Source organism: Calypte anna, chromosome 1 (assembly GCF_003957555.1).
Source record: "Calypte anna isolate BGI_N300 chromosome 1, bCalAnn1_v1.p, whole genome shotgun sequence".
Lineage (NCBI taxonomy): Eukaryota > Metazoa > Chordata > Aves > Apodiformes > Trochilidae > Calypte > Calypte anna.
In genome coordinates, this window is record NC_044244.1 from 144699400 (window position 1) to 144723739 (window position 24340).

General features: G+C 36.2%; 2 protein-coding genes across 3 annotated transcripts in view; one reads left to right on the forward strand and one right to left on the reverse strand.

Moving 5' to 3' along the window:
- Window positions 1–1887, forward strand: part of METTL21C (methyltransferase like 21C) — a 34831-nt gene extending 32944 nt beyond the window's left edge. The window contains exons 6-7 of the mRNA XM_030458614.1: window positions 1106–1223; window positions 1493–1887. Coding sequence (XP_030314474.1) covers window positions 1106–1223; window positions 1493–1887 — 513 coding nt within the window. The remainder of the gene's footprint in view (window positions 1–1105; window positions 1224–1492) is intronic.
- Window positions 130–24340, reverse strand: part of TPP2 (tripeptidyl peptidase 2) — a 57277-nt gene continuing 33066 nt past the window's right edge. The window contains exons 24-30 of one of the 2 annotated variants that reach the window (XM_030466376.1): window positions 22678–22716; window positions 15948–16099; window positions 15753–15849; window positions 14740–14870; window positions 13232–13439; window positions 3804–3923; window positions 2250–3166 (exon numbers count right to left, since the gene is read on the reverse strand). In XM_030466376.1, the coding sequence (XP_030322236.1) occupies window positions 3077–3166; window positions 3804–3923; window positions 13232–13439; window positions 14740–14870; window positions 15753–15849; window positions 15948–16099; window positions 22678–22716 (837 nt within the window). In that variant the 3' untranslated portion in view covers window positions 2250–3076. Of the gene's footprint in view, window positions 3167–3803; window positions 3924–13231; window positions 13440–14739; window positions 14871–15752; window positions 15850–15947; window positions 16100–22677; window positions 22717–24340 lie in introns of both variants that reach the window. The other variant, XM_030466385.1, reaches the window with a different exon arrangement.

The window sequence follows — 24340 nt, forward strand, 5'->3', positions numbered from 1 at the left end:
CATGTAAAATCTAATTTCAACACTAGTTTTTCAGTCTTTGTTTCTCCTGCTCTTAAAACTAGAATTTCAAGTGGACTGAGAAAACAACCTTTTAAGGGAAAAGAAGGTCAACTGACAAAAACATGACAATTAGGATTTCCAAATTTTTCAGATCCACATTTATTGAAAAAGCTCACAGAGAATGGCAGACAATTTTGGAACAATAGAGAAAAAGAACGCGTATGGGTGGGTGAAACAGTATCTTATTATGGCATGTCAGGTCATCAGTTCTCACATTAATCAGGTGTCAGACTGCAGACAGTAAAACTTTCCAAGAAAATCAAGAGGTTGCACAGATTGGACTGGTGATTCATTAGCTGTCAGCTTTCCCAAAGCAAGAAGCCAGTGTTGCATTATGAAAAGCACAAGAGTTAAAACAGTAACACAGCTCTAAGGAAGAAAATCAAAAAAGGGGGAAGTTAATTTCTTTGGCATCTGTTTCTGTTGTTCATAGACAGCCAATTTTTATTCTGCTGGTGAGATCACAAAGGTCTGATAAGCAAATACTTCATACAGTGCTGCCATTTTTCTTTTTAAAAAAAGTTCATGCTATTATCAAAAGACAACTGTTAAATTGGTAAAAAAAATAATAAATTTTGCAAAGGAAATATTAAAAACAGACAAAAAAAAATCATCATTAAAAAAATCTGATGAAGCCTGAATCTACTTTATGATAGTGATAAAAACCTGTAATATTTATGATAATAAACCAGGACCTTACTTTTTACATATTGTTAAACCTCTTGCTTGCTGTACGGTTTGCACCTAAACACTGCCTGCCTTGAGCTGTCAGGAGACTCACAGTGTATAGAAGTGTATAGCAAGTTAATATCCCATAAACCTAAAACTAAAAATAAGGTGTTTAATTTTTTAATATAAAACCAAAACACAATTCTTCCTGTATTACATTTTTTTATGTTACAGCCTTCAATGTTTTTCATTGTATAAAAAAAAAAAACAAACAAAAAAACCCCACAATAACCCAACACCCCTGTATAAAAACATCTAATGAATTTCTGTGCAACTTACCTGTTACCCTCTTATGGATATGTGTTAACCGTTTTAGGCACTGGCTTTATCTCAATATCTGGAATCAAATCAAGAACAATTCAACCTCAAAGACAAAAAAGTCTTGGAAATTGGTGCTGGAACAGGCTTGGTTTCCATTGTGGCCTGTATCTTGGGTTAGTATATTTGCATTTCCCTTTGGTTTTCTTGTGAAAGATGCTCTCTATCTGCCACTGTCACTATAAGGCAACGAAGCAAGTTGAAGTAAATTTTGTCACTGCATTTTATAACATTAAAATTATTGTAAAATAATGTTTTGCTAATAAAAGTAACTACCCTAGTTATTGGTGAGAGGGAAGCTGGGGAAATTATGTAGATAGTTTTCTATATATATGTATGTTCAACTGTATACCTACGAACTGAAACCAACTCATGTTCTCTTTAGGAGCTTATGTTACAGCTACTGATTTGCCTGAAGTTCTTGAAAACCTCTCGTATAATATTTCAAGAAATACAAAAAACACAGATATGCACAAACCTGAAGTGAGAAAACTTGTATGGGGAGAAAGCCTCAATGAAGACTTTCCTGTATCAACTTACCATTATGATTTCTTACTGGCAACTGATGTTGTGTACCCTCATGCAGTTGTGGAACCCCTGCTAGCAACAATGGTGTATTTCTGTAAGCCAGGAACAGTACTACTATGGGCAAATAAATTCAGATTCAGTACAGACTATGAATTTTTGGAAAAAGTTTGCAATATATTTAACACAACCATTCTAGCAGAATTTCCAGAATCAAATGTCAAGCTGCTTAAAGCCACAGTAAGAGAGAATTAAAGAGAAAACTATGAAGTTTGATTTAGTGGCAGCACCGTAGAGTTTGGAATGTTTCACAGCATTATGGTGCACCTCCTGTCCATTTCTGTTGGTAAAGCTGCAGTTGTATCTGAGTTAAGCCCTAAAAGTTACAAAAAAACTGGCAAGACAAACGATTCAGCAGTTTGTCTCTGGTTGGTATTGATGATGTGTTCAAACAGACCAATTTCACTCCACTGAAGGAACAATGTTAGTACCAACAGTCAGTAAAAAAGGCTTTAGCAGAAAGCATTCATCTTCTGGGCTGCACTCAACTTCTGTTGTTTGTAAGGTGTTTTCCTCCAGCAACTTTCATTTATGTACTCTTTCAGAAACCAATGCAATTTTTAGCTTCATTATTTGTTTTTATTAATTATAAAATAATCTTGTAAAGTAGAAGAGTGCACATGGTGTTTTCTGATCTTCAACTCTGCACATTTATTCTGTTGTGGTTTACATTTTAAACATTATTGAACATATATGTATAGCTTTACAATACCTGATCAAGATTTAACTGTCTGGCACTTATACATGTATCAGCCTGCCCTGATACTCAATTTCACCTTTTTTTTTTGAGTTTGCCTGAAATCACTCCAAAATGAAGATTTACAAGAGCACCTATGCATCAGCAATTCCAAGTTACACATTGTAACAGTTTGAGAGGTTGAATTTTTCTTTAAAAAAATTAAATGTAAACTCTTGCAAATAATACAGGTAATGATGTCCCGTTACTTTAATCAAATAAATAAGATTTTAGCTACTTTTGAAGTAGCTTTAAGGCTTTCATACAATTGAAATTAAGATCAAACATGTTAAAATTCAGTTTACTGTAAAAAATACAGAACTTTTACAGGTTTGCAGTTAAAAGTAACAGTTAAGAACCTAACAAGCATGCAGTAAGCCTTTTCCAGCCTATATCCAAATCCTTGGTGTTGGCAGTTCTGACACATCCATTGCCAGCAATGGGATGCACACTAAGGAAACTCCCTGATGAGAGGAGTCAGATTAACAGGTATTAAGCTGTACCCAGGTGCCTTTACTGATAAATACACACAATTTAATAATCAGCATTCAGTAATGAAAACATGCGTTCCAATAAAAAGAAGTCAAACTTCTCTCTCCGTATCCTGCCCCATATAAAATCACTTAAAAGTTTACAGTTGTTGGTTTTCTAGAATACACAATAATCAGGTGGATACATGACAGGAAGCCAATTCTCAGTGAAAGTTGCACAATGAGTCCATCCAAGCAACTTCATTAGCTGAAAAAATGAAAAGCAAAAATAAAACAAAATTAGAAGCTCTAGAATTTTAATTAAAAAAATATCTAAATTCTTCCAACAATCACTGCATTGATAACAACATTGTACTAAAAACATCTATTATCAGAAGCACTGGAAATAGAAGATTGGAGAACTGGAAATCTTTGAATTACTTAGTCCTGAAAGTGGAAAAAGAAACATCATTCTGTATGATCCACAGCCTCTCAACTCAATGCAAAAAAATTTTGCCCTAGGAGTTACAGTAATTCTCATTAATTCTCCACTTACTGGCAATAATTGTGATTAATAATAGTAACAATGGACAGTAACAGTGGATAAAGAGCAACACAGTGAGATTTGATTGCAAAAGATCTTTGGGTAAGTTGTTATCAACTTTCTTCATGCCCCAAAGTTCCCAGAAGTAAATCTGCTGAAAATGGAAGCCACTTACAAACTAGCTACTTCTAGAAAATAAAGAAGAAATCAATATTAAAAATGAACACCAAGCCACAAGAGCCTAGATAAGGTTAAGTTTATCAAGTTCTACATGTAAAAAGGTAGCAAAATTCAAAAAGACTTATCTTAGTTTTAACAGCTTACCCAGTGTGAACATAGCCCATGACCAAATATATCTTACCTGAATGCAGTTCTTCAAGTTGTCCTTTGTTGGCTTCTCTTCTGCGAGTTTTGTGGCAAACTTGAGACCTCTACCATACATTTTATTTACCAATGCATGCTTATAGGCAAAAGTCAGAACCTACAGTGTGAAAAACAAAACCAAATTATATATTTAATCTTACAAGGCATAGCAAGTAATAGCAGTTTCTGTTTGGGTATCAGTGGTGATTTAATCAAAGTAAAACATTTACACAAGACAGGTTGCATTTTTCTTTGCAGTAAAGATGACTCTCAGCAGGAGCTATAAACGTGAACTTCCTAGAGACTATTTCTGACTTCATGAACATGTTTGAATTGAGAACATCTTATACAATAGACACTATTCTGATTTTTTATTAATCTCACTTCTATCTCCTTTGGATTTTCATTCTCTAGAGGCAACTGTATGCTATAAAAACAATTAAAAAAACCAAACAAAGCAGAATGAGGCAGGTATATCTTTGACACACGGAAACAAAAGATTGAATAGTGAGTTTTGATTCCTAGGAAGTCAAAAATTTACTGCAGAAACAAACATGAAGAGCACAGCGAATATACACACAGAGAAACACACAATCATAAAGCAGCAATGAAGACAGGTAAGCATGAAGACAAGCCTTGGGGTCAGCTCCTCATTATTGGTAATTTACTAAGATAAAAAAAAAAAAAAAGCTTCCTCTTGAATACTTATTCTGAAGAGATGGCTTCCAATACCTATCAGTGCTATAACTAAAATGTGCAAATGAATGTGTCTAACTTAAGAGTTAATGTAAAATAACTCAGGTTCTTCCCACTCAAACACCGACAGTGTTCAGGGTGTTGCAGGATAGTTCATACCATTTCACCAGTTACAGCACTAAGAACTAGTAAAAGCAAGACTTTGTTTTATATATTCCTCTTGTAACTCATCACAAATTGCTTTTACTGAAGAGTGACATAGCAGCAAAGTTTGGAATATGATGGTGTTTCTGTCCTTGGCAAAGTTTATGAAATCTCATATTAGAGTTCCCCTCACTCGTAAGGATGCACTTCTTTTCCTCTGACTCCTCCAACAAGTTACATTTTCCCTGTGTTCACTTAAAATATCCCATTATGTTAACAAAAACACTTCTAGGATCTTCAGAAATAAGCATTTTGCATTACATAAAAATTAAATCTTTAAGAATATAAACATTAAAGAATCCAAGACCCAAATCCTGCAAGGACTGTAGAATCTGCCTAATTTTATCTGCCTGAACACTCCACTGAGTATTAATGATACACACAAGTCTTTGCAGGTTCCATACTTATGAGAAAAAAAAAAGAAAAAAGAAAAAAAAAAAAGATTAACAAGTTTAATTATCAAGCAGGAAAAGATGTACTTTTGAAGCTCTTAAGTATATTCCAAGCACTCAAAGCTGCTCATTCTTCTGTCTTCAAGAACTTATTTTGTTGTGTTGAAATAGTCCCTGAAGCTATTGTAGCTTAAACAGACACACACATAGGCAACAATGGAGTATAAAGCACCATTCACATATAGATTTTCCAAATATTTCTATTGGAAAAGTACTTTGCATACTGCATTTTCAGCCCAATTATTTTGGATATTTTCTGAAAGCAAAACATATGAGCAAACACTTCTGAATAATTGCTCAGTGAACCCATTAGCAGATTTAGCTGGTTAAATTCAACTTAAAAAGAATCCCTTCTGTAGAAGATGACAGAACCACAAACCCAAACCATAACAAAACAAAAAAAATCAAATGAAAAATGCATTGGAACTCTCAGCAAATATAACATATTGGAAGCTAACCAGAAATAATGTCACTGCTCTAATAAGAAAGCTCTTACCTGACCCTGTAAGTTTTGAATGGTTATTGAACATCAGAGATAAAGGCAGGAGGAAAGCCACTTGACAGCATTTCTTTCGTAACAGGGCTTCCTAGAGTTTTTGTGGCAAGAAAACAAAGCATTTTACGAAACACCCTTGCTCTGGCCAAATGAAAGTTTGGGTATTTCTAAATGAAAAAAAAGTTCTCTGTAGGACCAAAAGTTTGAAAACTATGTTCTAAGAGCTCGTGATAAAAGACAGTAATTTCTGTCCTGGTGCTCAGAAAAAAACCCAATCAAATGTAAATAAGTAAAGTAAAACTACTAAAGTACTTTATCACTTCAGAAGCTAAGAATAATGCATGAGGTGCTTTAAAATCAGAAGAGGCTTACATACAAAAGTATTAGATAAGAAATAATACTTCATAACTTGTACACTTACTAGTGAATTTAAGCCTTATAATTAAAATACTGTAAGCTTTACAAAATGACAGAAGTGAGTATTGTGGTTCTTTGATATGTAAACAAAATTTAAACTGGAGTTCCACTAAGACAACAGAGACAACAGCTTCTATCTGAATACATAACAACAAATAAATTGATTTGTACCATCTGAAAGCAGTTGCTAGATGAAAGAGTTATGAGTTTTACCATAAGCATTTGATATTACTTCATAATTTCAATAAACATAATTAAGGCAAACTTTTACAGAACAAGTTAATATGGCCCACAAATTGGCCAAAAAGTAAGGTCAAAAAGAAAAGGTAATGTGTCCTTATAGGATATTTCCCCCAACCTAAAAGCCAGATCTATTGAAGTGTTTGGATGTCCATCACCTAACCAGCTTCCTAACTTGCCATTGACTACATAAAGATGCATATTTAGCATAGTAAAATGTTGAAATGATCTCACCCAAGATATCTGCAGGGCTAACATACTGAAAACCCTGAAAACACTTTAAAAAAGAACACTGAAGTGCCCAGTAGTAACCTTTCAAGTATCCCAATACTGTTACCTATGAAAAGGACAACAGGCTTGCATTATCAGTTATTTCATTACTTAAACAATTGATTAAAATGTATCTACATCTATATACAAATTACTAAAATGCCAGGTTAAGGAATATATTCTATAGATAACACACTCCAACTACTTGTAACAACAGTGAAGTTGTAACGTTTATAATTACCAGCAAGTGAGGTTTTGCATGTCCATACACATCTGCAGTAATAAACTAAGATTTCTTAGCTATGTTTGCTGACTCCCCTCTGTTCTAATTGCCCTATTACAAATGAAAGCAATACTCATGTAAAAAAAAAAAAAAAAAGACTCATCATGTTTTCAAGAGAGGCAAGGGAGCTAAGGGAATCAAGTACCCAGCAACGAGCTTTTGGCAGTGACTGGGTATGATCAGTTGGAAGAGACAGCTGCATCTGACAGTGCAGACAGTAATATGAAAACCAATCCAGGCTAAAGATGTTTAAAAGACAAGATAGAAAGGTCTGGACCTTCTATTTGCTTTTAAACTTATTTTTAAATGTGACTTCTTGCTTATCTTCAACATCTCATTTAAAGGTTGAGGGACATTAAATTCTATAGACGAGTCATTCCCAGTAACTAGCAGGCAACAACCTACCACTGTTCTGTAACGATTTCATTTAAAACTGAGGATTTTGGCCTACAAATTCTGAACTATGTTCTAGGTAACAGAAAAACTGCACAACTTTTATCTAATTGCTAAAACCTCTTTATTAAAAGCAAATTTGTGCTGCATAGAGATGTCTCAATTGACATTTATTTGAAATACTTTGTGTACACAGGTGACAAATATTCTTTCATGCTTCTTTTAACATAAACCTTCAGAGACAAGTGATCTAGCTAGAATAGCTGGAAGTGAACAAATGCACTATGAAAAGTCAGTACCAGCTTCCCTACAATGTGGGGAACAAGCAAAGTAACTAATGGCAAGCAGGCAATTCAAAGGAAGGAACAAATGCTGTGTGGCAACACAGGTGCTACACCTACAGAGAAGAGGTGAAACAAATGATAGCATTTGGTTTACTTGAGGGTGAGCAGAAAGGCACAGGAAATTGATGTTCCTGATTCACCTTTAAAAAAAAACAAAAACACAGAAGAAAATATGGTCTCCCTTTGTTTCCAAAAATTTGCTGACATCTGGATAAACTGACTTACAGGAAGCTGAAAAGTAAAAATTCTTAGGGAAGTGTTTCTATCTGAAGCCATGTATGTACTTGAATCAACAATGCAGCATCCACCTGCCTTGTTTCAACCCTTTCTCACATGGTTAGTCTGTTTTGAGCGCCAATGCCACAAAGCCACATCCACGTAAAAAAAAAAAGGCTCCACATCTTCATTTCCAACACTGTGCTTCAGAAAAGCTGTCTGCCTCTTGTGTGAATGTCCTTCAAGTTAAAGTCCTCAAGGTCTATCCCTGATCCTACATCACTACTCTCCTCTACCCTTCCTTTTTCCAAGCCTCTTCTATTGCCCAAAAGGCAAATTACTCATGCAAGGTGAGGTGACACAGCCAAGTTGCAACACTTCATCAGTTCAGTTCCAGTAGCACCACACACAGAGAGGCAGTTAAAGCCATAATTTCTTTGCTTTCTACAAAGATGAATTTTGCAAAAAACAAGTCAGCTCAACTGAAGGCATAATCAGTGATTTTTCCCTTACCCTAGCAAAAAAACAAAAACAAACTTGTTTCTTAGATTGTTCTGAAGTTTTAAAGACTATTTACAAAATAAAGTTTGACATTGCTCCTAAACTCCCCATCTCAAAGGAAGCAAGCTACATGAACAACGATCCCCTTAAATGGTCAAAACTCCAAATTTTCTTCTAACAGCCTATAAAATAAAGTTATCTGCACTGAGTTATTCAACTAATTTTTAAACTAGCAAAATATTCCAGAAGTACAACAGCATATTGCATGCAATACCAAGGTAGAGATTTATACAGCTGTTTCTTCCAAATAGAAAGAAGCTGCCAAATAGGAAGACTGAAGGCCCCTACAGATAGCTCATATATTCCATTTGTCCATCTTTAGGGCAGAAGATGCTTATATTTACACAAACAGGAAGCTGAGAGTACTTTAAGTACAATCCTACTTACAAATCTTGTCAGCCGTTATAAATAAAAATGAATGCATTTTGATCAGACAGCTTGAACATAGGATGCAGTTAGGCAGAGGTGGGAGGAACAAATACTGCAATGTATTAAGTTAATGTTTGAAGAAAAGTTACAGTCCATGACGTGTATAGGTATTCTCATTTACAAAGACAGTAGGAATACAACTAAATTTTTTTGTTTCGCTTTTTTCCCTTCACTCATAGCCCTTTTCACAAAATTCATCACCAGGGGAAAAACAAAAAAATAATAAAAAAACCCCACTAGAGTGCTCTACTATCTCCTTTCAAAGTAAAATCTTCAATCCTATCAAGTCCCAAGTCACATTGTTCTCACTCACCCCTTTCAAAGAGTTTCCAGAAAAAGAAAAGTTCAAAGTATAAAAGTGGACAATTAGAAGTCTTGTTTTCTATAATCATATGAAAACTTTAAGTAGCAACATTTATTTCTTTCCACCCGTATTTCTTTTTAAAAAATCTTATCTATAGCTACTGATGGGATTAGAATTACAAACAGTACCAAAGGAGAGATGAGGGGTTACATCCATCATGTGATCTTTAGGACACATTAAGTTGACAGCTAGCAAAACTAACACTACTTCATTACTAACATCCAACATGCTGCCAGATGACAGAAAGCACAGAGAAAACCACCACAGAAACTAGAGAGCTATATAAATTACTTGGCAAGCAGTAACTGAATCACAAAATAGTTGAAGGCAGAAGGAAGCTCTGGAGATTGTCTAGTCCAACCCATGTGCTCAAAGCACAGTCACCCACAGCAGGTTGCCCTGGATCATCTCCAGTTCAGTTTTGACTACCTCCATGGAATCAGAGATCACCAATCCTCCAGCTTATGCACTGCAGCTTTTGAAAACCCTCACAGTAAATAAAAAAAAGAACAACCCAACAACCCTTCCTTCTCCCTCCCCAAAAAACAGAGTGGGTTTTTTTGGTTGTTTTGTTTGTTTGCTTTTTTGTTGGCTTTTTTTTTAAAAAAAGTTTCTATGTTTCACTTTGTGCCTCTTATCCTGTCACTAAGATTGACTGAGAAGAGCCTGGCTCCATCTTCTTTATTCCCCCCCATCATATACAGAATCATGTAATTGTTTAGCTTGGATAAGTATTAAGATCAAGTTCAACTGTAAACCTAACACCACTGACTCCACCACTAAGCCTTGTCCCTAACTGGCTCATCTGCATGTCTTTTAAATATGTCCAAGGATGGTGACTTGACCACTTCCCTGGGCAGCTTGTTCCTGTGCCTGACAACTCTTTCAATGAAGAAATTTCTCCTAGCATGCACACTAAACTTCCCCTGACACAACCCTAGGCCATTGCATCTTGTTCTATTACTTGAGAGAAGAGACAACACCCACTTTGCTGAAGTCTCCTTTCAGGTAGTTGCAGAATGCAGTGAGGTCTCCCCCTCAGCCTCCTCTTCTCCAGACCAAACAATCCCATTTCTCTCAGACACTTCTCAGAAGACTTGTGCTCTAGACCTCTCCACCAGCTTTACTGCCCTTCTCTGGACATGCTCCAGCACCTCAATGTCCTTGTTGTGAGTGGCACAGAACTGAACACAGTACTTAAATCACCAGTGCTGAGTACAGGGGCTTCCCTTCTCCTGCTGGCCCTGCTGTTTCTGATGCAAGCCAGGATGATGCTGGCTTTCTTGGCCACCTGGATCCACTGCTGACTCATCCAGCCAGCTATAGATCAACGCCCCCAGGGCAGCTTTCCAGCCACTCTTCAGCAAGCCCTGTAGTGTTTCATAGGGTTATGGCCCAAGTGCAAGACCCAATATTTATCCTTGGTTGAACCTCATGCAACTGGCCTCAACCCATCAATCCATCCTGTCCAGATCACTCTGCAGAGCCTTCCTATCTTCCAGCAGATCAACACTCCCACCCAACTCAGTGTCATCTGTAAACACATAAAATAACAGACAAAATCTTGAACTTCTTCTCCATGGTGAACAGTCTCAGCTGCTGCTCACAGATTCTTCAGTCCTCTAATAATTTTGTGGTGCTCATAATACTACTTACACTAGTAATCCTAACTGTAGGAATATAGGGCAATTTGCCCAGCAGCAAGAGAACATGGAAGATAAACTGTATGTGGACTAGGCAGGGCTGAGTAAGTGAGGCTATTTAAAGACAGAAGGCAGAAAAGCACAGGACAAAGATGTGCCCATAGGATGTAGTATGATAGGCTCATTTTCTTCATTTTCAGAAGTCACCTCTTTAAAATACACAGAGCACTCTAAAATGTTTCTGGGCTAACAGTACCCTTAATGCACTAGTTTTCACTGACCTAGAGTTAATTATTTTCCTCACAATAGCTCTTGTAGTTTGTTTTGCATTTCTGAGGAAAAGTTTTGATAAGACAGGGATTTTTCAGTTATTGCTGAGCAGTGCTTGCATAGCATCAAGGCTTTTTCTACTTCTCACATTTCCCCTCCAGCAAGTAGCTGGGGGTACATGAGAAGCTGGGACAGCTGACCCCACCTTACTGAAGGGATACCCCATAAGACATCATGGTTAGCAATGAAAGGTATGAGAAGAGGGAACATGGGGATATTCAGAGTGATGGTGTTTGTCTTCCCAAGTAAATTTACATGTGACACTGCTTTTCTACAGACTGCTGAACACTTGCCTGCTGATGAGAAGCAGTGAATGAACTCTTTGTTCTGCTTTTCTTGCATGCAACTGCTGTTTTGCCTATTCAAGTGTCTTTATCTCAACCCATAAGTTGTCCCACTTTCACCATTTCAATTCTCTTCTCCATCCCACTAGTAGAGAGCAATCAAGATGCTGTGTAGGGCTCACGACAGCCAATCAGTTTAGATTTAAAACTGACTAGTGAAACAAAGAGTGAAAATCAGACAGACATTGTGTAAAAAGGATGAAAGTTATTTCCATAGAGAATCATAGAATTGTTTTGGTTGGAAAAGACCTTTAAGATCACCAGGCTCAACTGCTAACCTAATGCTGCCAGGTCTACCACTAAAACATGCCCATATGAAATACTACAGAACTCTAGAAGTGTTGTTGGCCTTTCAGTATCAACTGAACTATGCAGAAGCATCAATTTTCAGAGTAAAACCTGAATATGCATTTTGACAAATTCATGGTTAAGGCAATAAAAGAGAAACGTTCAATCCCTAATCTATGCAATTCAAATCAGTTACTCATTCCAGAACAAGCACGCAGCTCAAGAGAGCCAGGAATCAATATCTGTCTTGAAAAAAACCCCACAACAAAGTGATAAACGCCCAGCAAGACATCTATATTGCAGTTTTCCCACTGAAGTTATTCTCATCAGCTTTAATAATCAAAAGGTGGAAGTAAACCAGAGGTCACTATACTGGAACGTAGTACTCTATTTACAAATAGACAGAAAGTCATATGTCAGACAGCATAATTAAAGCACAACATCTGCTACCACAGAATATTACAATCAGTTAAAGATTAGAAGAGGAATGCTGGTAAGATATAGGTGTACAAGACATACATTAAAATAAATGAGAGTAACTACCATCAATCTTCCTGTTCAAGCGTCCAGCTAAAGCACAAGTTCTTACAGCTAAGACTATTTACTGTCAAAGAAATCAAGCTTTTTTTTTTAATTTCATGGGTTTTCTCTTGTAACTATCTGAAGTGCTTGGCAATTTAACTGAATTATAAACAAATAAACCAGTCACTTCATCTTCCACTGAAACACAGCCATATGCAAAAGTTAAGTACAGCAACTAATTAACACTCAGTAACTCAACATTTAAACACACAAAGTCATAAACTTTGAAAATTACAAGCTACATAACCAATCACCTACAATGGATTGTTTTTCTGCGGGAATAGTTGTCGTGCATGAAGCAGACAATATAGTTGTCTTGAATGAAGTAGACAACATCTAAAATTTTAGGATTAAGACCCTGGGATGTCAGGGAAAATTTATACTAGTAAATACATAAGTGTAAAAATTCCCCAAATTTCCTTTCTTTACCTCTGCAGACATTAATGACAGCAAAACACAAAACTTCTCTTATCCATATTGTAAAAGTGGTTACAGAACGCAGGACTGAAGAGTAGGGATACTGCACACTTGTGTGTGTACAGCTATAACAGTGTAGAGGTTAATCAAAAATACTCCCTGGAAGGTACAGAAAGAAGCAATTCAATAAAGCAGCAGCTTTTTCATCAAAATCTGGTACTGTTCTATACCCTTCCCTTCACCTCCACATTAACATGCACAGAGATGGGCTTACCAAGGATTTGACAGGCTTGAGAAAACCTGTGGAAAAAGGTCTTTAAGGAAACACAACATACAGGGACAGCATGAAGTTGAAAGGAGGAATGTACAAGGCTGTGCACACGAAGGCAGTGCATAATTCCACAAGAAACCAAGAAAACTCAACATGCAAAAGACAAATAGTGCTCTGCCCTCTTACCTTGCTGTCAAATAGATCAGTCCACTTTGTTGTTTCCCAGAATGTCTCTGTCAAAGCTTCTGAGCAGCTCTCACGATCCTCATCTTTGCCTTCTGCATCACTAGAAGCAGCCCCTTCTTGGGTCTGCAGATGAAGAAGTTGGTCAGCCAGTGCACTTCCTTTTCGACAAAGAGCATCCACTAAAGTTGTCTTCTGCTTTTCCATTTCACTAGAAAAAAAAAGTGTGAAAAATATTAAGGACTTTTTGCAGATGCCTCATTAAGAAGGGAATCAGTGTGGTACCAAGTTGAAGCTAAAAAGTTTACAGCTGTTAGTACAGACAAAACGAAGTACAAATATAAATTTTAAAGCATGGCTGTTGACTGTAGATTAAACTAACTGTAAAAGATGACCTAGAGACAGTATGAATTAAACAACTTCAGTCATTTTTGTAAATCTGAAATGACTTTGATGTCTTAAAGGTAAGGGCAACTCAGGATTCTAAAACTGCTTAAGCCACCATTTAGAAATACAGCTTTACAGTTCTTGGCATTAATCTGAGAGTCAAACCTACCAACAAATATAAGCAGATACAATTCTGCTGACTTCAAAGGACTTGTACCCATTTAAAGCACCATTGAATTTGGTGTTCGGTTTCAGATGTTAGATTCAACTACATGACCTAACAGGTCAGATTTACCAAGAAATGTTTAGAATAAGTTTATTATGTAATAGCTTTGCTTTTATATCAGCAATTCTAGAATTACACACAAATATTCAGGATAACTAGTATAGATAGCCTAGTATAGATAGATAGCCTAGTATAGATAGCCTAGTTTTACAACTGAATTCTGGTATGTTATCTAAAATAATGAAATATTTATCTCCAATTTTAAGGGCCTGATTTTCAAATCTGCTGCTCTAGGTGTGATTAAAACAGTGTCACACACTGAAATCCACCAGTTTTAGTCCAGGCCAGGGCATCACCTTCAAAACACAATCTTCATAAGGATATATAGTAGTAATTCAGAGGAAGAGTCTAAAAGTAAGTAAAAAGAATGGGTTTCAAAAATACACTGAAGCACAAGTATAGTCATCAGGCTTATCACAAATGAAATCTTCTGCAAGCAGTTACTTCTTAGGCTGCTGTCAATTTTGTCTTTAAATAGAGATTCAAAAGGTTGCAAAGTATCACAAAAAGGTAGGCAGCATTCAAAATACATTTCAAAATTCAGCATTCTAGTGGTCCCCCTGATACAAGATTAAGCTTGATACAAAAACCTAATACTGCATTTTGCTGACACATTTAAATCCTGAAAGCACCTTTGTTCTTTTTAATATTTCTAAGTAAAAATTTGCAGGTTTCAGTGTCCTGCATTCTGAAGATATAAAAAGAGAACAAATTACCTGTGCCCTCCAAAATAACACAAGTTATTAAAAAAGGTAAGTCATTCCATTTCTTGCAAGCAGAGACAAAGCACATAGATTACAGAAATAGGATGCAAGAAAATTATTTACTGGGTAGGTACTTTTTTATAGTAGTTGCATCAGGCCTGGGATCAGTCTTCATGGCAAAATACACTGCTAATGCTGTCTGATCAATATGAGAGATTACAGTATTTGCAGCTTCAACAATTTCATCAAGTCTTTTCATTCGTTCCTAAAAGAAGTATAAAAAAGATGTTTAGCACTATGAAATGATACTACTTGACTGCTGATTCTAATTAACTAGAATAATGGAGAAGTTATGCAGACACAGCATTAAATAATTCAACATGTCCCCTTCTCCACTTTCTCCAATTTTTGATTCAAAAAACTGGTAAGAAGTCTGCATTATCAAGATTTCCCACATATTTAGTTCATTTCACTGAAAACGAGATATAAAATGAGGTGGGTATATGAAAAACAGTGTACAGAAAAAAAATACAACCTTTTCAGCAAATTTTTTTTCTCTTAAATAACGATAGCAGTTACTCATTTCAGAAATAAACACAATCATAAGCAAAAATATTCAAGCTACTGACATATAAATGAAGCTCTTTATCTTCATGATAAAGAAAAACACATGTAAAGTTTTCTGTTCATGGTTTTCATTTCTGTGGGCAATGACAGATGTTGGATTTAGGGTATCATTTCAAGTGTCCTCAATTGTCCAAGCAATTCTGCCGGAAAAAATTACCAATCCAGTAGAGAAGCAGAATGGGTATGTGCTTGACTCAGTAACCACCACTTAGGGTAACACTGTTGTAACCTAAATAAAATAAGGAAGCTTACACCAGGTTTAACTTAAGGAGTAAAAAATAAGCATACACACTAAACAGATGTGCACACTTGGATTCTGCTGTGTGATTATGTAAAGTACAGCCAGTGAGAGAGGCAGCCAGTTAGGGAGGCAGCTTTCAGTGTAATTAGGAATTTCTGCTTCATAGTGCTGAGTACAGCTATGGCAGTCACTTCAATACCAAATGTATGAAGAATGATTCAGTTGTTCAGGCTACACAGATGTATTGAGACAAACCAAGTTTCAGAAGTGTTAATTAACCTTCTCAGAATCCAGCTGGTGAAGCCTTGCAACATACAATGGCAGATGATTAGGAAAAGCTTCTTTCAACTCATTATATATGTCAGCAGTATCCAGCCTAGGAGAGAGGAGGATATAGCATGAAAGTACAGATTCTGGATAATTTTTTGGGGGTACAGTTGCTTCAAGCTTGTGTAATTATGAGAGCAGACATACTTGGTCATCCACTGTATCTTTAGATCTCTTAAAGCTTCAGCAAATTCTTCTTTTGTATCTTTTTCTTTTTCCTGTTCCCTCTCTTTCTCTTTGCTGCCATTTTTACTCTTTGACGGTGATGGTATCAGATGATAGTGAACAGTAAGGACATCCTGGAGATAGGAAAAGAGACACACACTAAGAGGAAAAAAGTACACTTTTTCCTGATGCTATATAAAAGCTAAATCATAGCAAGCAACTATTCTGAGCTACACATACATTGAGTAAGGATTCTGAGAGCAAAGGTATTAGTCACTAAGAATTCAGGAACTGCTTTTACATTTTATTTTAAGCAATGCAAGGATGTAAATATTACAACATCACACTGGGTGTAAGACAAGAAAGCCTAAGACTTAGCAAATTTGACATTTTTGTGTTCATATAATTTTACATAATATTTGTTAGGTAATCAGAAAGATGTTTTTTTAAATTTGTTTGTAAAAACCCAAACAGTTAAAAGTCAAAGCAAAAAATCCCAGTTAAAGATATTAACCTACAAATCTGTCAGTAAACAAATGAATAAAGATGTCTGAATTCTAAAAAATTATTCACCAGCAGCATAAACATGAATCATGCTGTAAGACACACAAGTTTATCCCTCCTGAGACAATATTTCTTCCATGTGGCTATTGAATTAACTGATGCATCCAGTCAACAGTTTTCTCCAGTTTGCTGGTACAGTTTTACAGTTTCACCTGTAGCCATGCTTAAATTAAGTAGGCACAACAGCAAAGATTCTGTTTAAACACTATGTGCTAGCATAGAAATATTACTAGTTTCACTTCATGCTACACTAATAAAAATTACCATGGGAATATTTGCCACAGGTATTTAAAAAGGAAAATCCTAGATGATCTTAGACCATGCCCTGAAGTCCATTTCCTAAGATGATTTACATATAAACTTGCGAGTAAGTCAGCATTAGATTTCAGTCATTGCTTCTAAAGCTTTTCAATTGCTGGGGGAGGCTGGTTTTGGTTGGTTTTTTTTTTTTTTTATATTGAAATGTAAAAGAAAAATTCTCTCCAAGAACTGGGACAAGTCCTGTTATTTTATAGATAAATTATTTTCTCTGAGAAATACCCTAAGTTTAAATCATCTAAATACAGTTACTCTACAACATTGTGCAAAATACTGTGCTGCGTGCTCAGCTGCTATGATGACTTAATTATTCACATCAATTAGCCTAAAATACATTTATGGGAATATGTTTTCCCTAAACCAGGTCAGTGCTATGTAATGAAATGAAACCTTGTGCACAAGATGGAGTTATTTCAGGTAACTCTAGTGAGCAGAAAGGATAGTTAGCAACTGCTATGCATAACCTTGAAATAAAGAACTTTAGCTCTACACTTCTGAAACTATTCAAGAATGTGGATGCAGAACAATTTTATTTGAATTAATGATAGTTCTATGCTACGGAATACTGAAAACAACACTGGTAAGAGAAAGTTACATCAATAATCCCTTAAAACAATTTTCCCAGCTACTTAATACCTGACTGCACACAAACCTGACATTTACGTGAATTGTTAGAACTTAAGTTTAGATCAGTAATCTAAATCAAAGTGTAGCTTTCACAGCACCTATCCTGCATGTGGTACATTTCAAGCATAAAGTGCATGACAAGGCATTACACCTAAATAAGACTGCAGCAAGACATAGGCCAGAGCATGACAAAACTGGTCATGGAGGCAAGCACATACAGGCAAGGATACATAAATCAGGAACACGGTATGGGACTGCCTAAGATAATTAAAATGGTAGAAACCAACAATGTAGTTCATTAAAGCAAACGAAGCATTTTAAGATGCCCAAGAAGTTAATTCAGTAAAAAATTCAGTATTTTTTAAAAGCCATCCTCCATTCAGACTAATACTTTCCTAAGAAAGAAACCTGCCTTCCTAGAAAAACTCTTCTAGTATTTCAGGATTTCCTTCTTTAAAGTTGTCTTTGATCTTACTTGGCTACATATGTTTGGAGTTATGTATCTAAATGGCCTCCGGATTCTGAAGCCTTGTGGACAGGCTCTACTAATCCCACCAAACCAAGCATAATTAGATTAACAAAAACACCACTTATGTGGATGAACACTTCCACTTAAGAAACTAATTCTGTGCCATCAACAGCAAACTTATTATTATCTCTTATTATCATCTCTCCATTCTCTAGCTAGATTACTTGTGGTCTCATGAGATTCTGCAAACAATACACGCCATGACCACTGAAACAAAACCAAAAAGCTTCAGTTCTAGGTGCCCTCCTTTTTCAAAAGAGCTGACAGAAAGAGGTGCACTCCTCTCTACAGACAGATTTATTTCATAGGATAAATACAGTTGAGTTCCTTAACACACTTAACTACCACAAGACCATGAGATGGACTGAAGGCTTCTCTCTTTTCTCTCTGTAAAAAATAGCATATTTTATAAAACTGGGCCACCCTCTAAACACCAGGAGCAGCACAGCATAGTCATCATCATTACTGAAACATTCACCATTAGAGATCAAGAAAGCCAATGCTTCACAATTCAGCATTTTAATCTGTTTTCTTATTCAAATTTCACTCTGATAACAGAGCAGCAGAGTAGTGTACTGTATTAGAGCAGTGTACTGGATTTGATTGTCTGTGTACCCATAAACAGACAGATACAGAACTGTAGACACAGAAAGGCTGTGAGCAAACATATCCTCCACAAATTAAAAACTAACTTTAAACCAGTTCTCAGACTGATTAGAAGGCTGCCTTTTATCTCCTAAAAATTAAGCAATATTAAAAACTCTGGAAGCATGTAGGATATGCACTTTGGTCAGTGCACTTTGTGCAGTTTGGTGAGCCTCAGTGAGATTACTTTTAATTACAACTACAGACTGCATACATATACAAACGCCCTCAAAACAGTCACCTTTTAAGAGCTTAATAAACAAGTAAGTTAATTTTGCTTTGTAAGTTAATCTGAGGCTATGTGGAGAAGACATGAACTATTGTTATTTGTCCTTGAAAGCATTCACAGCAAAACTAACCACAGGAGAAAACTCCTTCAAGGGACATATACTAGGTCTTATTTTCCATTTAATAAATTTTCCATTTAGCATACACCAGGTACATCTGCATACACACAGTTGAACATGTGCCTATTTTAAGGTGCACACGATTTGTGAAACATTGCTTATTTGTATGGCAGTACTCTTATTTAATTGAAAATCAATGAAGTTTCTTAAAGACACCAGCCAGACTTACACAAAAGTAGATCCAACGCATACTTCTTTTTCTGAAGGCCTCCTAATTAACCAGGGACAGCGTCCCAGTGCTCAAAGGATTTTTACATTTGACTATATAATACTATTTATTAGTATTCCACTAGTACTTATCAATATCTGTGTAACAAGTTTCTTGCTTCAAATTGGAGGAAAGGATGGTAAAGTAGGATGGAAAGATGCAGAATTTTTCTATCCCTTAGCAAGTTGTTACATACTGCTCTTCAAAAAATGTAATATGTCAAACAGCAACAAAAAAAAATCCTACAGAACAGAAAAAGATTTGTTTTCATTCTAAGTATGTTCAGGACAACACTTGGAGACAAGTGGAAAAAACCATGACTGACTTCTGAACCTCATATATACCACAAGTTCAGTAGTCAGCAAGAAAGGATTTATTTTTTTTTTTTAAAGTCCAGACACACTAGAGACAGAAAGACAAAGTAAAACCCAAAACCTAAGAGTTGTTTAGGGTTTGGGCTTTTTTAAAATAAAATTAAGTTCCACAGAACACCTCTTTGAGGAGAAAATTACATATTAAGCAGCAGTTATGCTGTAGCAAAGGACATCCGCTTATTCTGTGAAAAGAAATACACCGACATTTTTGCCCACTTAAAATAGGATCAAACCATCTTTAGAAAACTAAGATGCCATTTCCTGGCATAATCAGTAACTAGAAGTGTGGTCCAGGGGTCAATACTGGATCAAATCCTATTCATTATTTTCATTAATGATCTGGACAACAGGACAACTGGAGGGAGTGGCTGATAAAGCAGAGGATTGTGCTGCCATCCAGAGGGACCTTTAACAGACTGCAGAAATGAGTTGTTAGGAACAGAAAAGTTCAACAAGGAGAACTGCAAATTCTTGTACCTGGAGAAGAATAAACCCAAACACTGGTACATGCTGTGTGTAACACGGGCAGAAAGCAGCTTGGCAGAAAAGGACCTGGGGACCCTGGTGGACACCAGCTTGAACAGAAGGCAGCTGCAAAGAGTGCTAATGGAATCCTGGGCTGCGTTAGATGCGCTACCAACCAGCAGGTGAAGGGAGCTGAACCTTCTCTACTCTGCACTGGTGAGACCACAGGTGGAGTGCTGTATCCAGTTCTGGGACACATGGTCATACTGGAGAGGGGTCACTGAATGCCCACAAAGATGATGAGCTGGAGCACCTCTCCTATGAGGAAAGGCTGAGAAAGCTGGGACTGTTCAGCCTAGAGAAGACATTTACAGGGTAGAGGGGGTATCTCATCAATCTGTGTAAATATGTGTAGGGAAGGCAGACACTTTTCAGTGGTGCATGGTGACAGGACAAGAGTCAATGGCCACAAACAGAATTACAGGAGGTTCCCTCTGGACATCAGGAAAAGAACACCCAGTGGGGGTGACAGAACGCTAGACACAGGTTGCCCTAAGAGGTTGTGTAGTCTCCACCCTTGGATATGTTCAAAAAAGTGTCTAGGTATGGCCCCGGGAAACCAGCTTTAGGAGGCCCTGCTCAACCAGGGGCATTAGACCAGATGACCTGCAAAAGTCCTTTCCAGCTTCAGTCCTTCTGAGAAAATAAAACTACTTTCAAACAACCAGAAATGTGCACCCGCAATTTCTGGTAGTGCTCCCTCTCTCCTCACCTACCTAATTAAAAAACAAACAAACAAACAAAAAAAAAACAAAACAACTTTCTACAGGCTAGTCACCAGTATCAGAGAAAAACACATGCATAAAATAAAATAAAAATGGGACCTGTAAATTAACATTCCTGATCTTACAAGAGGGCCTGGACTTGTCTGTGAAAAATATGAAAAGCCTACACATACCTTTTTGACTGAATGGGTCACAAAAGAAATATATAAACATGTTTTCCATACTGGAAAGCATCTTAACTGCATGTAAAATTGCGACAAGGCAGGATAATTATTCAAAACTTGTAAACTAGGAGGCCCTCAGAGTTGCATTCTCATAAATTGTCATTAATGGAGCTCTTATAATAGATCAGTGCTCTGAAATACACTGTTTTGCTTATTTGCTAGTACGCTGATGCCTCATGAATAATAGGTGGAAGTATCAAGAACAGTTTTAGTTTTGGCTTGTGTGGGTGTACAGCTCAGATCTGAATACAAATCTCGGTTCTTAAAAAAAAATAAATAAACAGAACCGACAACCTTTTGGATCTTTTTTATAAGGTGGTGTTATGTAAATTAAAGCATATATAGAGTTTAACTCCCGTGTTAGAGATTCACTTAATGATGACTTTATACCCTGTTCAGCAGAAGCCACAAATGCACACTCACATGGGATTTTAAATCATCTTTTAAACGCGATCTGCATAATTCTTAGATGCATTATGAAAATAAACTGCAACACATTAAAATCCTTCTTGTAAAGCCTCATCACATGCCCACGCAGTTATCACACAAAGACAAAAGTTAGCAGGCTCAGTTACTCTCAGAATAAGCTAAAAAAGTAACAGATTGGAGTAATAAAATCTGTACCCTTGATTCTCATGTCTAATTTCTAACAAGAATCCTGACTAATAAAATCCAGAACAAAAAAAGAAAAAAACAAAAAACCCCAAAAGAATGTAACTAGCCTTACAACTTGAGAACAAATACAAACAAAAACCCCAACCCCAATGCAGTAGCCTTAGAAAGCTAGCCTATTAAATTTTTTAAATAAAACTTTTGTCTCTGACTGCTTGCAGGAATATTGTAATACCTAATGTAAATATCAAAAAAGTACAATATTAAACACTACCACGTTAAAAGTCACTCGCTCCCTACCCATACTTTAGATCTTATACATGCTCCTACTTCCTATTGTAAATTCCACTACCTGATATATCACTCTATAAACCCTGGCCTATAACAAGTGATATTCCAGTAGAATAATGAATTGAAAGACTTTTCATAGAATCATAGAATTGTTTTGTTTGGAAAAGTCCTTTTTCAATCAAGTCCATCTCTTCACAGAAAAACTGCTTGGTACATGTTTTTTACAACTATAATGAAGCCTGCTCTTAATCCAGTAGACCTGGTATACAGTTAGATACCCATTCTCCATCAAAATGTTAGACCTATATTCAGTTCCCTATCTGCAGACAAAATAAAATATGCAGATACATTTGCCACACAAAATCTTGACCATAAACACAAAAGATTCCTGAGAAAAAGGAAAATTGCAGACCACTAATCAGCACATGCATTTTACAGCATTTGTTGCAAAAATATCCAGATGCTCACATGCCTTTTGGTAACGTATTATGGTAGTGTTTTCTCATTCTACCAGTAGACATACTTAAGGTGCTGAAGTAAACAACTTGGGACTAACGAGGTAGAGCAGGGAGACAATTTAAAAACCAATACTGGTAGACAAATTCTTTAAGTCATATGCAAAAAGACTTAAGTATATCTTTTTCAAAAACTAACATTCAGTACCTTTTTAAATTTTCCTTGTCGCTTTGCTGCAGACTGCCCCTGGGAGTTAGAATAACATACTGTAAGAAAACATGCACACACCACACAGGATGGAGACACCTTCTCTGTACATACAAAGTTACACTTTCAACCTACAGGTTTTTAAATGTTTAGAGAGTCACATCTATGATCAAACATGCTCGTAAAGCATGCCCTTTCAGGCTTTTAAAATTAATAAACCAACGTACTATTATGTATACAGTCTGTTATTCCTGCAAGACAAGCAAGTGTTGTTACTCACGAATAAATTACAGAAATTAGCCTCCAAAGTGTAGATTTTGACTGCTTAGTGGCACTGTGCTATTTCATAATAAATACACAGAAATTAGGTTCATTTTCCTATACTTGCTGACCTAGAGATAACTTGGCTCTCTAGTCCTTTTTTGTCTCCTGGAACATACTGAGGTTCACTACAGGTAGCAGAAAGTGTCTAATACTATTTGTTACCATACTTTGTCCAGTGAAATATGACCATAACAGTAATGCCTTAGACTATGACATGAGACATGCCTCAGCTACAATTTCTCTTTGAGTTCTTAAGTATTCTTCATCACACGAAATTTGACAGGCAACACCTATCTACCTCCTACTTCCCATCCCAGAAATTGCAGTGAATTACTACTCATGCTGTTTTTAAAATAAGATGAATGAGAATTACAATGAATACTTCAAGAAAGTGTAGAATTCAAGTTAGGGAAACTACTGTAAGGAATTTACCACAGATTTCACAAAAGTATACTTGCAACTTTGCAGGAATCACAAAGTGGTATAAAACCAAGAATTTTAGAGTTTTTCCTTCCTGATACATAAATTCACCTGACAGACATTATCTAACCTGCAGTTACATGCAACCTGCCCCAAAAGTGTTACCAACAATTGAATCTGACTGAATGATCTAAACTTTTCTACTCATTAAGATCTAAAGGCATGTGCCTCATACTCACAGGAACTTATTTTCTGTATAAACACACTCTTGTTTTATACATATAAATTGAATAACTCAGCAGTTACTGTCCATATACAGTAATATATGGACACAGATGAACTGCCTCTAACAACCAAGAGGATTCATTCAAGTTTATGCTCATCTTTGCTACCTATTAAAAAATAGCTAAGGGAATCTTCTAAATAGCTCAGCATCAGATACACATAATAGTAATCTATTACTATAATCACTGTTTCACTACAGATTTGTACAGTTAGAAAACAGTTTTTACAAGATGCTACATTATGAGCAAACAAACCCTACAGCTTTTTTCTACCATCACATACAGAGATGTTTACATCAGTCTGTAGAAGCATACAGTTGTATTAGTGATTTTCAACATCAGTGTGCAGCAGGTAAGAGTATTTGCTTTTGCATCTGAGTCAGCAATTTCATACTACTTATTAATAGTAACATGGAGCTATTAAGTATGTATTTTTCCGGAAAATTGTATGCATTCAAGGAAGACCACAGCTGTTTATCAGAGAACCAACATGCACAAAACCATATATATTAATGTCTTCATTCAGAAGTTATACTAATCTAGGCAATTACAGTCACTTTTAAAGGTTGCCACAAACAAAAAGCTGCTGCTTCTAGAAATAAAAGGATTCCGAGTAAAAGAACTAGAATTCAAAA